This window comes from Python bivittatus, unplaced genomic scaffold (assembly GCF_059951505.1).
Source record: "Python bivittatus isolate LINGU-HERP-01145 unplaced genomic scaffold, Pbiv_v1 ctg000080_np1212, whole genome shotgun sequence".
NCBI lineage: Eukaryota > Metazoa > Chordata > Lepidosauria > Squamata > Pythonidae > Python > Python bivittatus.
The window spans coordinates 8,337,075-8,351,860 of NW_028277035.1; the positions used below are offsets into that span (position 1 = coordinate 8,337,075).

General features: G+C 47.1%; 1 protein-coding gene across 1 annotated transcript in view; it reads left to right on the forward strand.

Annotated features, from left to right (window-relative positions):
• Positions 1 to 11,614: 11,614 nt before the first annotated feature.
• The window catches only part of LOC103050654 (heparan sulfate glucosamine 3-O-sulfotransferase 3B1), a 40,464-nt gene continuing 37,292 nt past the window's right edge, over positions 11,615 to 14,786 (forward strand). The window contains exon 1 of the mRNA XM_025170641.2: positions 11,615 to 12,354. Within this exon, the coding sequence (XP_025026409.2) occupies positions 11,804 to 12,354 (551 nt within the window). The 5' untranslated portion in view covers positions 11,615 to 11,803. The remainder of the gene's footprint in view (positions 12,355 to 14,786) is intronic.

The window sequence follows — 14,786 nt, forward strand, 5'->3', positions numbered from 1 at the left end:
CTATTCTAATCTTTAATTATCTGGGAAATGTGCAAGGTAAGAGGTTGCTGGCTGTGAAGCCTTTAAACTTATAATGCCAATAGGATGGAGCTGAGTTCATCTGATTGCCAGTGGCAAATTCCAAACCTGGAAAATCTGAAGCAGGCTAATATTGCTAAATGGCATGCACTCAGTTCAGGTCTGGTTTAATACTGAAGCAACATATAAATCAATATAGTTGATAAATAAAAAATCAAATCATTCATAATACAGTCTTGTTTTTGTTCCTTTCTCTTTCTAAACAATGAAAGTCATGTACTTGAACTCAAGAAAGATAAATGGTAAGAAAGATAATTTATTTGTTCACACATTCTCTCCTGTTTTCTCCTTGCACTCAACCACAATTGTTCTCTGTGTCCTCCTGTTCTCCAGAGCTGTTCTAAATATTCCTTCCTTTTGATTCTCTAACCCTTCCCTCAGGCAGTATCCACACTCCATCCATCTCACTAAAAACTTTCTTTGACATCCAGCCCACATTTTTTTCCTCCCTCCATTCTGTCACATCACTCCTACTCATCTCTCCTTGGAACATTTGAAAACACTCCTTCCCATTCAAGCCAAATGGCTGTGAGCCAGCAAAGACTGGTGTTTGCAAAAAAAAAAAAAAAAGGATTCAAACTTTCAGGCAGGTCAGGAGGGAGGGGGAAAAAAGTCTAATGGCTTCCGGTTTCTTGGAAGAGGAGATGGAACCGTGAGATGTTTATGGTGAAGAGGAAGAACATACCCCCTCTCAACTCAACCAATGAAAACCAAAGGAAGTTAAGGACCAACGTTAAAATAATTCCCTTTGGGCAGACATGTCCACAGTTGAAAATAAAGCTAGAGTTAATTTACACATTACAGCCACAATGTGGAGACTGCTTGAAATTGTGCCTCAAGGTGCCTGGTGCAACCACAAGGCCAGCAGAGAAGGCTAAGGAGACACAGCTTGCACTTCAGCTATGAAAGTGAAAGGCATCCTTTCTATGCAATAACCAAGGAGAAAAAGAAGCCGCCACTCTATCCATGTATCTTTACTATGGCTTCCTCCAGATGACCTTCATCACTCAGGGCCTGATTCATACATGACACTAAGCTAGAAGGTGCTTGGTTTGTTTTTGTCCTATTATTATGTGTTCAAAAAAACCTACACTCATTTTAAAAACTATTGGCTTAGCATTAGATGTGTTTTCAACCAGTATTTTCATCACTTAAAGCAGCCAACATTCAATTTTATGATGGATGGCTGTGGGGAAAAGGAGTCCTTGGTCATTATGCAGAGTGGTATTAACATAGACAGGATAGTCTTCCCCAGCTTGGCTGCAACTTCCATAATTCCAAGCCAGCCACTGCCCATGGAAGAAAAGGGACAAGCCACAGATCAGAGAGATATACTCCTGCCTATTTCACCATCTCTGACTTCTATTGGAAGTCAAAACATTAATTTGGAAAGATAATAGTAGTGGATGAAAAATTGATAAACCACTCCCGTGCAAGATAGCTACATGCTTATTAGCTAGTTAGTGTCTTGTGTATGAGCAGTTTCAAAGATTTGGCATACCATCATAGGAAGCTGTGTTCCAAGTCTAAAACACTAGCCTTCCTAGCTCAATATCATCTACAAGAACTGACCACAACTCTCTCTGGGGGTTCAGCCCAAAACTGTTTCTAGTTCAGCTCTGCCACTGACTAATTTGTACTCAGAAATGAAGCCACCTAATGGCAGTACCCATTGAAGTGGGTCAACACAAGATGTACTGCTGTTGCTGGGAGGATTTGGGGTGTCCATGGGGGGAGGAGACATGGCACACAGTGTCATCCATTTGTTCAGTCACATGGGGGTTCAGTCACATGGTCATGCCTGCTGTTTTGATTTTTTCCACTCACCCAAGGAGGATTCCCTCCACTCCCTGTTATTTTTTCCCTCCCTGTTTTGGTTAGTATCTTACCCATTAATACTATATTCTGAAAAGACTTTCCTCAGAGCAATGGAACATGGGCCAAATGGTCATAGACACCACAAGTGCCACCATAATTGAGGTCATTTCTGGTCTACCTGTTCAGCAATAGCTTTCCTGGAGGACTGATGCTCTGAGATTGGATGTGCCAGAGAGCTATCCCATGAGCACATTAGAAAATGGGGTAGCAAAGCTCTTGGGAGTATCTACTCCATGGCTTGCTTTGAAGGGTCTTTCTTGAGAGTGAAGCAGTCAGAGCAGCATTTCATGGCTGACAGGTTGTGACAAGCAATGTCAGGGAGAAAAAACAGCCCGCAGTGAGTAGAGGTGATGGAGAGGGCGAAACACTGCTCTGCCAAATTTGCCACAAGATTTCTCACTTCTTCATGGAAGACCCAGGCTTATTGCTGAAGGATTGCAGTCTAGAAACTGGATAATCCAGTGATAGAAAAAGAAATATGGAAACCAAATGACAACACTGGAAATAAGGAAATCAGACTGATTTGCAGGGAATACTCCATAGAATTAATGCCTACAATTTTTTACTTGGATGGAGGGGGGGGAAAAAAAGGCTAGCTACATAAGCTGAAGTGACTCAGACAATTAATTAGATCAAGTCCTGCAAAGAGAGCCAATGCCAGTCAATCAACTCTACCTAAAAGAGTAATCATGCCCATCTCTTTTCTTTTATTGGTCCAGAACTGAGATGATATGTAAACTAAGTTTTCCAGGAAAGAACTGGAAATGAATGAAAAAATCAATGAAGCATAACAACTGTATAGTGGAGAGGTGCCCCGGGCTTTATTTCTTATAGGAAACACATGAAGGGTGAATGACAGATTGCATCCTGAAATGACCTTGGTTCATGAAATGCAGAACTGTTTCTACTACTCCACGTTAGTGGATTGATAGACTGGACACATCTTTATTCATAAGCAAAATTCCACTGTCTTCTCCATGAACATCTTCCCAACTGTAGACTTAAATTGCCAAATCTATGTTTGGGATGAGAAGTCTGCATTGTTGCCAAGCAAACTACAAGTAAGTTCATGACATCTCTAGAGTTGCGCTCCATTCAAGGCAGTTGGCATCAGACTAGACTTCTGATAAAATCCACAGTCATATGCGATGCATTCTACCCCCTGAGTGAACATTTTTAAATTCACATATTCTTTATTTTATCATTGGAGATTTGGAAATATCCAATTAAAAAAAACACGTTGATTCACTTATTGATTTTTCATCCACTGCTGACCTAGAAGTACAGATAGGTGTCATTTTGCTTGTGGTACCTGATTTTATAGTGCAGAAGTTGAGATCATCTCAAAAATTATTACAGTATGTCAGCATACATACCAGAGATGTCTTTAATAGCAAACTGAAGTTAGTGATCATTAAACAGAGTTCCTAAACAGCAGAATCTTCTGTACAGATTTGCTAGACCATTCCATTTGGTGCCTGGGTGACAACTCCAGGTTTAAATGCTCCTTCCATGGGGGGAAGAGCTCCTTTTACATAGGAGAATACATAAAGGAAAATGTTAAGTTGGACCTGTCTCCCTGATAAGAGTTTTTTTGGATTTAGTTAGGAAGGAAGTTCTAGAACTGCATTCCATTCTGCAACTTAAGGTGATATTGTCCAAAATAAATGCTAATTGTGATTAATGCTCTTTATTGGTCCTTTAGAGCCACCAATTAAGGCAAAAAAAACAAAAAAAAGGAAAAGAAGAAAGGGAAGGAAACCTGACCATGTCATCTTTCTAGGTAACTAAAATAGGCCTTGTGGTAAGATCCAAGAATTCCTGGGACTGTGGTTGAGAAGGAAGTGAATAGTTGCCTCTCCCATCCCTGCATACATGCTGGAGATGATGTGATTAGCTCCTAAGCTTCCAGACAGAGAGGCCTTCCTGACAACAGGGTACTCCTGGCACTGAGGTGACTGATCACACCAGCCAATGATGAGTGGTCACTGGGGTTTTGTAGTTGCAATGTCACCTTGCATTACTGCTGGATAATAATTGGATGCTGAACAGTCATTTCACCAATGCCTCATGCCTTGTGCTTCAAGGGACACCCTGTGCGCACATTGGAGTGGAGCGGATTCCTCCCTTCCCAGCCCCTGGGCTCCTGTCATGGTGATATGTTGGCACGATTAAGAGAAAGTGACCAAATGCAGAACCGTGGCTATGCCAATGTTCCAGGATGCAGAAAGTAGCAGTTTCCCACCATGGCAAATGGGAAGTTTGTAAAGATCTTTAATTCATTTGCTTGTAGCATTTACCAGTCAGCTGCCCCTCACACTGATTACCTTTAAACTGCTTCTGATTTTCTTTCCTCTAGAGCAATGCACAAATGCTCACAAATGTGGGCAGCTCTATCAATTTCTTTTCTTTTCTATTTATATAGAAGATGAAGGATGCTTTAGGCATACCCCTGGTAAAGCTAAGGAGTGCAAGGCAATACATTCAAATATTGTAGGTAACAAGCAAACTTTAATTTGACTCTGTGATCAGCTGCTACTGGACAGAAAGTGCTGCGAAAACTGATTAGCAGATATTTCTCGCAGAGCTCCAGTTTCACCAATATATACACCTGTCTTGATATCTGAATAGATCTGCAGAAGTCAGTTTTGGATGCATTTTATTGGGAGATTTGCAAGAGCTCAGCAACTTCGCAAGTCTCAACCAGCTCCTGCAATAAAGCTGCAGGAAAAACATATATCACAGCCCACTGTTGTGAGGTAACTATATAGAAGTGAACAACCCAATCCTACTATGGGAGAAGCCTTCTAGAGGGAAAAACGTTAATCTGGTTCATGGTGGGAGGAGTGCTATTGCAGAAGTGCATACTGTACTGTGGGCTCTACAAAAATGCTTGGAAATGCCTCTGCTAGGATAGGCGGATCTGCCTGTTCACAATCTGTGCAGCAGCAAGAAGGAGGAAAGGAGGATTTGTTCTATTTGGGGATGGTGGGCTTTCCACAATGAGTCATGCCTGAGGAGCAGAGAGCACCAGGATCCACATTCTCCCTCCAGCACACTCCTCAGTTTGATGTTCTCCTCCCCCCACCCCCCACCCAGGGATATGGAATTAACATGATGGCCCTGGAACATATTTCATTTGATCTTTGTACCAGTTGAGAGACCAGGTGAGGAGAAGAAAAAGGGAGTGGAGGCCCAAATGAAAGGATTTTTAAAAAGTGTTTGCTGCCAAGAAATTACACCTGTAATCTCACTTCAAACATAACCCTCCTTTCCCCTCCATACAGTAAGAATTTGGTTTCCAGATGGAAGTGTTCTAAGATTCATCACCAGGCAAAGTTGCTGGTTTTGTCAAAAGCTTGGACACATCAAATGCCATTTCCTATAAAACCATAGCATTTTTATAGCCTAATCCAGTCATCACTGTGGTGATAAAAACAAAAAACAAAAAAACCCTGTTGTGCTTACCGTAATAGTCCGATAAGTCTAGAAAATGTAATAAATCACTAATAAGGATGGTCTTTACAGATGTTCAGAAGGCATTAGGTGGGTGTTGTTATGTTTATATAAAAAGCAAAGCCATAGTTTGCTGAATCATGATTTATAGTGTCTTTGAGCTATCACTGTGGCAATGAATGGCTGCATGCCTGGGATGCTAGAGCATGCTGCAAATCATTAGCACGGAAATGGCCACAGACCTTGCTTTGGTAAAAGAGATGGAGTCTCCTTCCTGGTGACTTCACGGACATGCACATATAATTTTCTGGGAGTCATGTAGAACTGATTTGCATCACCTTTTTTGCAATTGTTGTTGTTTTACTTTCCAGTCTAGACTACAAACCTGAGGTTTCCTGGTGGCCTCCAATCCAACATTAATTAAGACCGAACCAACTTAACTGTTAGGGATGAGCCAGGTGGTGCCACCTAGCTAGGTAGCCCCCAGTGGCTGGCAATTTCTGTGGAATCTTCTCCTACTGGGACATTTTGGAGCGGAATTGGAAGAGGAGGCCTCCGAGGCTTCTTCTGGCCGGACTCACAAATCTGTCCACACCGACTTGGGACAGACCTGGTAGAGGCCGCTAGAGGCGAACGCTCCCGCGGACGCAGACTAGTCGGCCCGAGCCGCATTTCGAGGGACAGCTCGACTTGCGCAGGCCCCGCTGGTCCAGAGTAAGCCGCAGTCAGCTCCGGGGCTGAGTGAACCCGATGAGGCACCGACGGCGGGGCTGGAGTGCGCTTCCGAGGAGCGCCAAAGCAGGTGCCCAGCAGCGTCCGTTGACTTCGCTCCCCCCGGGGCCGGTCAGACGAGTTTGCCCGGCAGCCTCGCTCGGCGACCAACGCCTCGCTTGCCCGGGGCCTTCGGGTTTACGTGAGCTGCTGGTTCCGGAGCAATTCTGGGCATCCCTGGGAGCGGTCGCATTGGACCCCCACGCCGTGCAGTGGGAGTGGGGCGCCGAGGGAGGCGCAGACTTGGACCCAGGAGATCTCCCTCGCCTTGAACTCGACCCGGCTATGACAGGATATGAAGAGTCCTGATCCTCGGGGCCATTGAATCCTTGCGAGTCTGTTTTTATAAAGGCGGAGGAGGATTATTGGCAGGTTCTCGAGAAGCCGAGGGCCGGGCAATTCAATACAAATCCCTTCCAGCGCGCGAAAGAAAGGGGCTGGGGGTGAGGGGAGAGAGAAAGGCATTCTAAGCAGGCTCTTGGGAGTTTCAGAAAGGAGAAGAAAAGAAACGGTGGGTGGAAACTCGATCTACCACCCCGATGGCCCTCAACTGAGATCAGTGGGATTTACATGAAGGCAGGCAGGATTGCAGCGAATGTGTAAAGAAGGAACACCTTAGGGGCATCTTGAGAATGGAGTGAAATTGAGCGAAAGATTGATGGGCCCTATTTGGGAGGGGGACAAGAAGAAAAGAATCGAGCATTCTTCTCTGAACTTCCTGTGAGAATTGTTCCCACTGCTTCCCCAAATCGAAATCGTTCCAGTGGCACTTCGGAAGGACTCCACGCGTTTCTTCCAAGAGAATCTCTGTTCACAATTAACAGCTTTGTCGATGACATCCGCAAGTTCCCCTGCGGCCAAGTTTGAGCGATCCGGGAAAATCTTATCCTCCCTTTCCTTGCCCCAAAGAGAGTACGGGAAAGGGGAATATTATTTTCCGCTGTAGTGTTGTGGATTGCTCCAGAGTATTGCAAGAAAATCTACCGTCCACCTCCCCCCCACACATGCGTACAGTTATTCCCTTCCTCATCTCTTTCCAAATGTGTATCTTTTTTGTTTTGCATAGTGAAATGGTAACAGCCAGATTAGAAAGACCAGCCAGAACCCGACTTGTATTCACTTCGATTCCAGCCCAGAGATAATAACGAATTGTAACGTGAACTTTTTTAAGCCAAAACTGATGACCTGGTACGCAGGGTTCAATCTCTAAGTAGGGAAGAAGATTTGCCCGCCACCCAAGTTTTCGCGTTTTTTGAATAAGGACAGAATTCGGAAAGCGTCCCCCCCCCCCCCCACTTCCCCCTGCATCGGTGGCCAAGAGATTTACTGCCCGTCTTCGCAATTTGGCTGAGGAGCCTTTTAGATCCCGGGCTCCGAAGTCGAAGGAGAAATGAACTCTGGATTTGCCCAAGCGGTCTGCATGCCAGCGAGGCTGCGAGAACACTTTCTTCTCTCTTCTCCCTCCGCTCACTCACCCTACGGTTTGCTGGGGGTGTCAGAAACAAACGGGCCCCTTTTGATTAAAAATCCACTCCTAGTGTCCTAAAGTTCATTCAGTCTAAGAACATAATTTATGACAAGGGGGGAAGAGGGAAGGAAATCTTGTTGTTGCCCTTGTAAGATAATCGAGATCGAGAAACTTTCGATGTTCTGCTCCGATTCATCCCGAGTAGTGCTAAGTCCCAGGTCCAGCTCCCGACTTTTCCTACCTGAGCAACGAGGAAGACAAACTCTGAAGCGGGGAGGGAAAAGTTTCTCTCTCTACCCTTCGGCTTTTCTGAGTTTTTCTCTCTTTAAACTCCTGGCTGTTTGCTGAACTCCGGAGCGCCCGGCCAGCACAATCCGTTAGGCGGCGTGCCCTCCTGTGTATGACGGAATCGGAATGGCTCCGTCAGCGGCTTCTTCAACTTCACAAATTTGCTCTCAGCAGAAGTCGGTCAAAGCCGCGCAATCCGTCGAAGGCAGGCGAGACACTGGGATTACTCCCGAGGAAACATGGTAAAGATCTGGCTGCCGGCGTCCCCTTCGGATCGTCGACTAAGTGCCTTGTCCTGCACGATCCAAACCACGTGTCCTCGGAAGTCGGCCCAATTCAGTTCCGTTGAGGTTTTTTTTTCTCCTGCTGAAAACTCAAAAAAGAAAGCAAAAATAAAGAAGAAATTGCTGAGAATTCCTAAAGCCTTATCTCAACTAACAAAGGCTTAACGAACCTCAATTTCTTCTTGGGCAGAATTAAGAGAGAGGCTAAAAATAATCGAAATCTTAATCTGTCACAGGAATAATTAATTTCCAGGGACAAGACAAAGGAAAGCAACGCCTGTGCCCCTTCTTCACCAGCTTTTTCTTATGCCATCGGCAGCATGAAAAACGTTATTTTCCAGGTTTAAAAGTGTAGAGTGGTTAGCTCCAACATTCCAGAGCATTTAGACTACATACAACAAAGGGAGTCAATTTAAAAAAGTATTCTTTGATCTTAGTAAAACATTAGTTTCCTAATTTGTGTATTTAATTTATATACAATAAGTTTCCACCATTTATTTTTAAAAAAGTTTCCAGGATTGTCAGCCACTCCAATAATGCACCTAAACTATAATGAATCACAATATTAACAAGTGGGAACTGATTTAACACATTTTCATCTTCTCCTTTTGCAGTATTTTGGGACTCACTTCAACCTCTATACATACACAGCTGCGCATCTGGTTCGCATGCAAATAGGTTTCCTTCGCAAGTATGATTGATGGATTCCCATTTTAAGCAGGTTTTTATGGACCATTAGTCTGAGGCTGACTTGCAAGGGGTGAATCGGGACCTTGGGTTTGAATTCAGACTCACAGGAAATCCTTCAGCCCTTCAAACTGATTCCTGACATGTAAACGTGCTATTCAGAACAAAGTCTCAAGGCTTTTAGTGGAATATGCCGAAAATGCCTAAAATCGGAGTTTCCCTTCTGCAAGGTGTGAAGAGGGGGAGGGACGCTTTCATATGACATCAGCGCATTTCTTTTTCAGTGTTGCATTTGCTAATGTAAGTTCGATTCAGCCACGGGACTTTTCCTACGCTTTTATGATAAGGTGGTGGCATATCCCTCCTTCACTTCCAAAACCTTAAGGCTTGTTTTATTTCATTTAAATGTTCTCACCTGTGAAGCTCCTTCCCCTGTGAAATTGGAAACAAACCGGACTGTCTCTCACGCTTTAGCTTGTCTTCACTTGATCCAAAGAACCAAGATTTTATAGCATTTTAAAGCGTCAATCCTGCCACCGGGCAAAGAAAACAGATTTGATACCTGGCTGAGTGACGCTAGAATACCCAATAAGTCACTAAAGGAGAAATGGCATGCTAGCCCTACTAGCTACTCTCACCCCAGCTTTTAGCAAGGAAGCTGAGTTCTGGCGAGCCAAATGGAACTTCAATCTTGACCTCTGGATGCCGTGCAAGCCTACAAGACCGTACATCTCTTTCAGATGATCAGGGCTACCGTTCTTGCCTATACTGTATGAACTGAACTTCTTTCACCCGAAGAAACTACCATCTCCCTTTGGGATGATCCATTTCCTTGCAAAATGTGTGGAAAAAAACTATCTTGGTACGGCAGATCCTAAATTATCCTAATTTAGATTTGTAATTAATTAATTAGAAATGAGAGTCAGAGGCAATGGAAGAGAAAAGGGCTGCTTTTCCTAGACTCCCAAGCAAGTGTCAGAAGGCCAACAAGTAAGAGCAATTAATAAGAGACTCTGGCCTGCGAGAAAAGAGAGATATAAAGAAAAGGAGGAAGAGGAGGAGAAATGTCAGTCCTTCAGGTTTTGGGGCTGGGGAGGCTCAGGGAGAATCAATGAAGGGTAGATTCACTGGGGAGGATCAAATCGCCTCTTTTCCGGTGTCGGGCGCCTCTTTTCCGGTGTCGGGCGCGGTCGGCCTGATCTTGTGCCTCTTGTATGTGGGCTGGGTAGGCGCAAGCGCTTCCTAAATTACCTGGGAGAAGGGCCAGCAGCCTTCCTGCATGTCCAAAGTTCCAAGGTGGGAGACGAGCAGGCCTTACAGGGTAGACAAGAGGAAGCAGAGGACTGCAGTGGAGACCAGGGGCACCGGACAATGGGGGCTCTCCGGGGAACACGCTCTGAGCTGCGTGGAGTGAAGGAAGGCTCGGGATGGGCAGCCTTGACATAAGAGAAGGTCCTACTGAACTAACTGGATCTACTTTTGAGTAGTCACAGGGATATTGGTGGGAGTTAGACCTTAAGCTGCTCCTCTGGCTGAGCACCTTAGAAGCATTTGTCTTCCTTTACCCCTTTTTCCAGCAAGGAGAAGGGAACTCGGGATCCACCCAATTCCACCAACCAGGTCTGTGGAAAAATGAATGCGTGGGGAAAATATTATTGATGGTGCTGCCAGGACAATATTATGCTTGAGAGAGAGGCGGGCACTGCCGTTGAGGTGGGTGATGGTCTAGCATCCGAAAGGTTAAGGTCCCAGCAGTCCCAATGAAAGTGATGCTCTGGCACCTATGATATAAACCCCATGCCCTATTTCTATAACTAAAAACTATGGTTTGCTGAGACACCCTAATTGAGTGGACTAGCAAAACCTGTTAGGCTTAAAGTTAGTTAACTAGGGTCCAGATGCCTGGAAACACAGGCGTCGAGACCCAGAATTACCCCTAAGTCTCTGCAGCCTTAATCTAAGGCTGACCGAGCTCAGGGAGACTCTTGCTCACGGTCGCAGAGGGCCGCAAACTCCTGGCCAAAATGGTTCCGCGCGACAACCTAGGCTCAACTGGGCCCGAAGTTCAGTGTTTTGTGGGCACAATTGCCACGGTGGGTGTGCGTGTGTGTGGGGGTGGGGAGGCGCCTATATGGTAATGCAGCGCTCTGCCCTCAGTTCGCAAAGGAAGAGCGTTCACCGGCCAGCTGCCGGAAAAGCCTCTTCTCGACCCCCACTCCCACCCTACCCCGCCTTTGCAGGGCTCATTTTGGCCACTGCTCAGTCGCGCTTTCCCACGTGGCGCCATCTAGTCAAAGAAGCAGCTTTGCTCGCGGCCTCAAGACCGCCACCGCCCGCTGACTCGGCTCGCTCTCCGCCGCCTTCCACAGAGCCTGGTGGAGCCAGGTCAACTTGAGCAGGATTCCCGGGTATCTGCAGCACAGGGGGAAAGAGCGAAGGCGCCGGCCCGGCCCGGCCCGGCCCGGCAACGCAGCCTCCACCATCCAAGCATCAACTCCAACAGCCTCTCGGCCTTGCAGCTCCGTAACCTTTTCGCCTCCCCGGCTCTTTAACGGCTCATTAGCCAATAAGAATGGCTAATCGCCTCCCGCAGTCCTCCGCTCCCCGCCCTACGGGGGAGCCCCGGCTCACCATTGGCTGCTTTTGATCAACAAAAGGGGGGCTAATTACCATGCGGCGGGCTGCTCTTATAGGCTCTGAAGGGTGCCAGTCAGGCGCGCCTGTTCTCCGCCCTCCCGAGCTCCAGCCTGGCCGGCGAAGGCTGCTCGGTGCGGTCGCCACTCGTCGGCTCGGAGCTGGGCTGCGAAGGTGCGAGCGATGCTGCAGTGCTGACCCGTGCCGGCCGGGCCCCGCGCATCATGGTCCCGGGGTTACCGCCCGCGGGCTGCTGCCTATGGGCCAGCTGCGCCTGATCGGCGGCCGCCTCCCCGATGCCCCCGGCCCCCCTGCCTCGTCGCCGCTGCTCCCGCCGGGGCGAAGGAGGCTGTTGCTGCTTCTCCTCTTCATCATGCTCGCCTTGTGGCTATGCATGGTCTACTCTTGCGTCACCGGATCGTGCGCCTCGGCCGCGCCGGGGCTGTTGCTGCTGGGCTCCTCGCCGTCTGCTCGGAAGGCGCACAGTCCGGATCTCAGCCAGCTGCTGCCACCATCCCGGACGGCCAAGGGCCAGCTGAGAGCGGATCTGGAGAACGACGAGGACGAAGACGAGGAAGATCTGGGTGGCGGCACCAACAACGGAGTGGCCCCGGATTCCCCCAGCTTCATTTCCAGTTTCCTGAATGGCTCTGGGACGAAGCGGCTGCCCCAGGCAGTGATCATCGGCGTGAAGAAGGGTGGGACTCGGGCGTTGCTTGAGTTCCTGCGGGTTCACCCGGACGTGCGGGCGGTGGGCGCCGAGCCTCACTTTTTTGATCGCAACTACGAACGAGGCCTCACCTGGTACAGGTATGCCAGACTGGGGAGGTAGGGCGCCCCATCTCGCTTTCATTTAAAGTGGCACCATGAGTTGGGGCGGTGGCGTGAAACCTAGCTAAAGACGGGGATCGCTTGCCGTCTTCGGCCTGATCGTTTCCCCCCTTGCTCCCGTACCTAAATCGAGCTGGAGTTGCTGCATGGACCAAAGCGCGGCGTGATGGTTGCATGTCGATTAACTTTCTGTCTTAGTAGCAACCCTAACTCAGGTCTGTTCTCTTCTTTTCCTTGAAAAGTCCAAGTTAAGAAAGCGCCTTTTCGTCCCCCCCTCTCCGCACCCCTCCCAAATGCTACTGGCTTGATCGCGAGAGTGCTTTAGTGGCTAGGGGCTACTGCTGCAAAAAGGACCTTCCCTTCGCCCGTTAATTGCTCAGCTCACGCGTCTTTCTCTTAAATTAGTCCCTGAAGGTCCGTTACTCCGCAGAGTCTGGAATAGGGGCTTCCTGAACGTCGGCTCTTTGCAAACTACTCTCCCTATTTTAACTCCGCTTTCATATCTCAGTAAGAGAAAGAGAGGGAGGTCCTTTAAAATGCATCTACAGATATTTATGCAGATGGAGAAGAAAATGTACGGAGGAGGTTGGCATCAGCTGGCAGGGAGAAGAGGAAATCAAGTATTCTTAACTGCTCAAGAAAGAAAAACTCCGACCGAATCCCAAAGTCGCCGTTTGGGATCCACTTTTAAACGGAGCGTTGCGAAAAGATTTGCCTGCTTGCGGTAACGGGGTAGCATTAAGTATCCCTTCCTGTAACGCTCGATGTGGGAACTCGCAGCTGCTCCTGTGCCCGCCCGCGCTCCCCAGAGTCATTCCGCAAGACGCGTCGGGGGTGCGGGTGGAGGTGGGTGGGCAGAGAAGCCCCATTCTCTCTTTTCCACGCCACAGGCCAATAAAGAGGTGGCAGATCAAAGCGGCGGTTCTCCCACTTTCTCAGCCTCTGTAGCCCAGTTCAAACGGCGAGGAGTCGTTCCCGGCGTTCCTCTCTAGCGCCTTCTGGGCGGACGCGAGCGCCAGGAGGCAAACGCCTCCAGTGCGCAGTAAACTCTGCTGGACGGAAGGGAGCACTGCAGCTCTTGTGCTCGGCTTCGGCTTCCGCGCTCTTCGTTAGGAAATTAAGCGGTCCTCCGCTATCCAGGCCTGACGGACACTTGAGGAACCTCCAAGCGCGCCCCAAACCACCTTCGCGGAACCTCGCTCGAGGGTTTAGGGACCGAGAGGCTTTAAAATCAGGAGCCTCTCTGGAAAAAATCAGGTACATCGGGAGTGAGGGAAGTGTCACTTCCCTACTTGTGTGAATGTGTCTTAGCAGACACATAGCAGAACGAGAAATTGCTGCAACGGCCGTGACCGGGGTCAGTTTCTCAGCCTAGAAATCTGTGGCTCCAGCTGGTCTGCTTCCTGGCCCTTTTAATCTTGGCTCCATCGGCTCCTTCTCTTGCTGGTACACGTTGATCTGTGGCCCTTTCTCCTAGCCTTTTCAACATCGATTCTAAACCAAAGCCAGATCTGTGGGAAGAAAAGTTAGAATCCCAATGGCATATAAACGGATCTCTTTCCTAAGCTGTGTGATCCCTTTCCTTTGCGGGGAAGGAGCTCAACCATTCTAAATGGAAAATGGAGTAAGTGGGATTATACGGGATATATGGTGTGAGAGAAATGGATAGTTTGAAGCACTAAGCATTCTATGGCAGTTTTGCTGGAAAAGTTAAGCAAATCTTGTCTCTAGTCTTCTGATACTTTTGCCCAAAAAGCATATTTGTATGTGGAGCATAGCGGATGTTAACTGCAGCACACCAGAAGCCGTAGGCCTTAGACTATGAAGTATGTACAACAGGTTGCAGGAGTATATGCAAGTTAAAAGAAACTAAATCACATTCTATAGAAGTGGCTGGATTTATATGGTGGTGGTGATTTAAATAAAGTTTAATGTTTCTATTAAAAGTGGTTTAATTTTGTATTCCTTGACCTGCCCTAAGATCACATTTGAAGTCCTCCTTATCTACCACCCCCCTTTGCACTTGTTTCAGTAAAAGTATGGAGAGAAAAATCAAAGGAAAATGTTCTACTCTGTTTCCATACTACATAAAAATCATAAAATTGATGTTTTATCAACTTTCACTCTGTATGTTAAATATTTCTGGATTAAAACATCTCAAAGGAAATAGGAGCTTGGCTAAAGGACAGTACTAGCTGCTTTTAAAAGTTATGACAAATGACATTGACTCATTGTTGCAGTAGACTTTCTTTATCGGAGAGTTTGTTTTTCAATTTTTTTACAAAGTCCACTATCAAGAGAATTTAAGAAGGAACAAAACTAAATCCTAAAAAAAATAATAATAAAAAATTAAAAACCAAAATCATCAAATGTTTTCCTTTTGTTTCGGAGTTGCAGTTAAATCTGAGTGA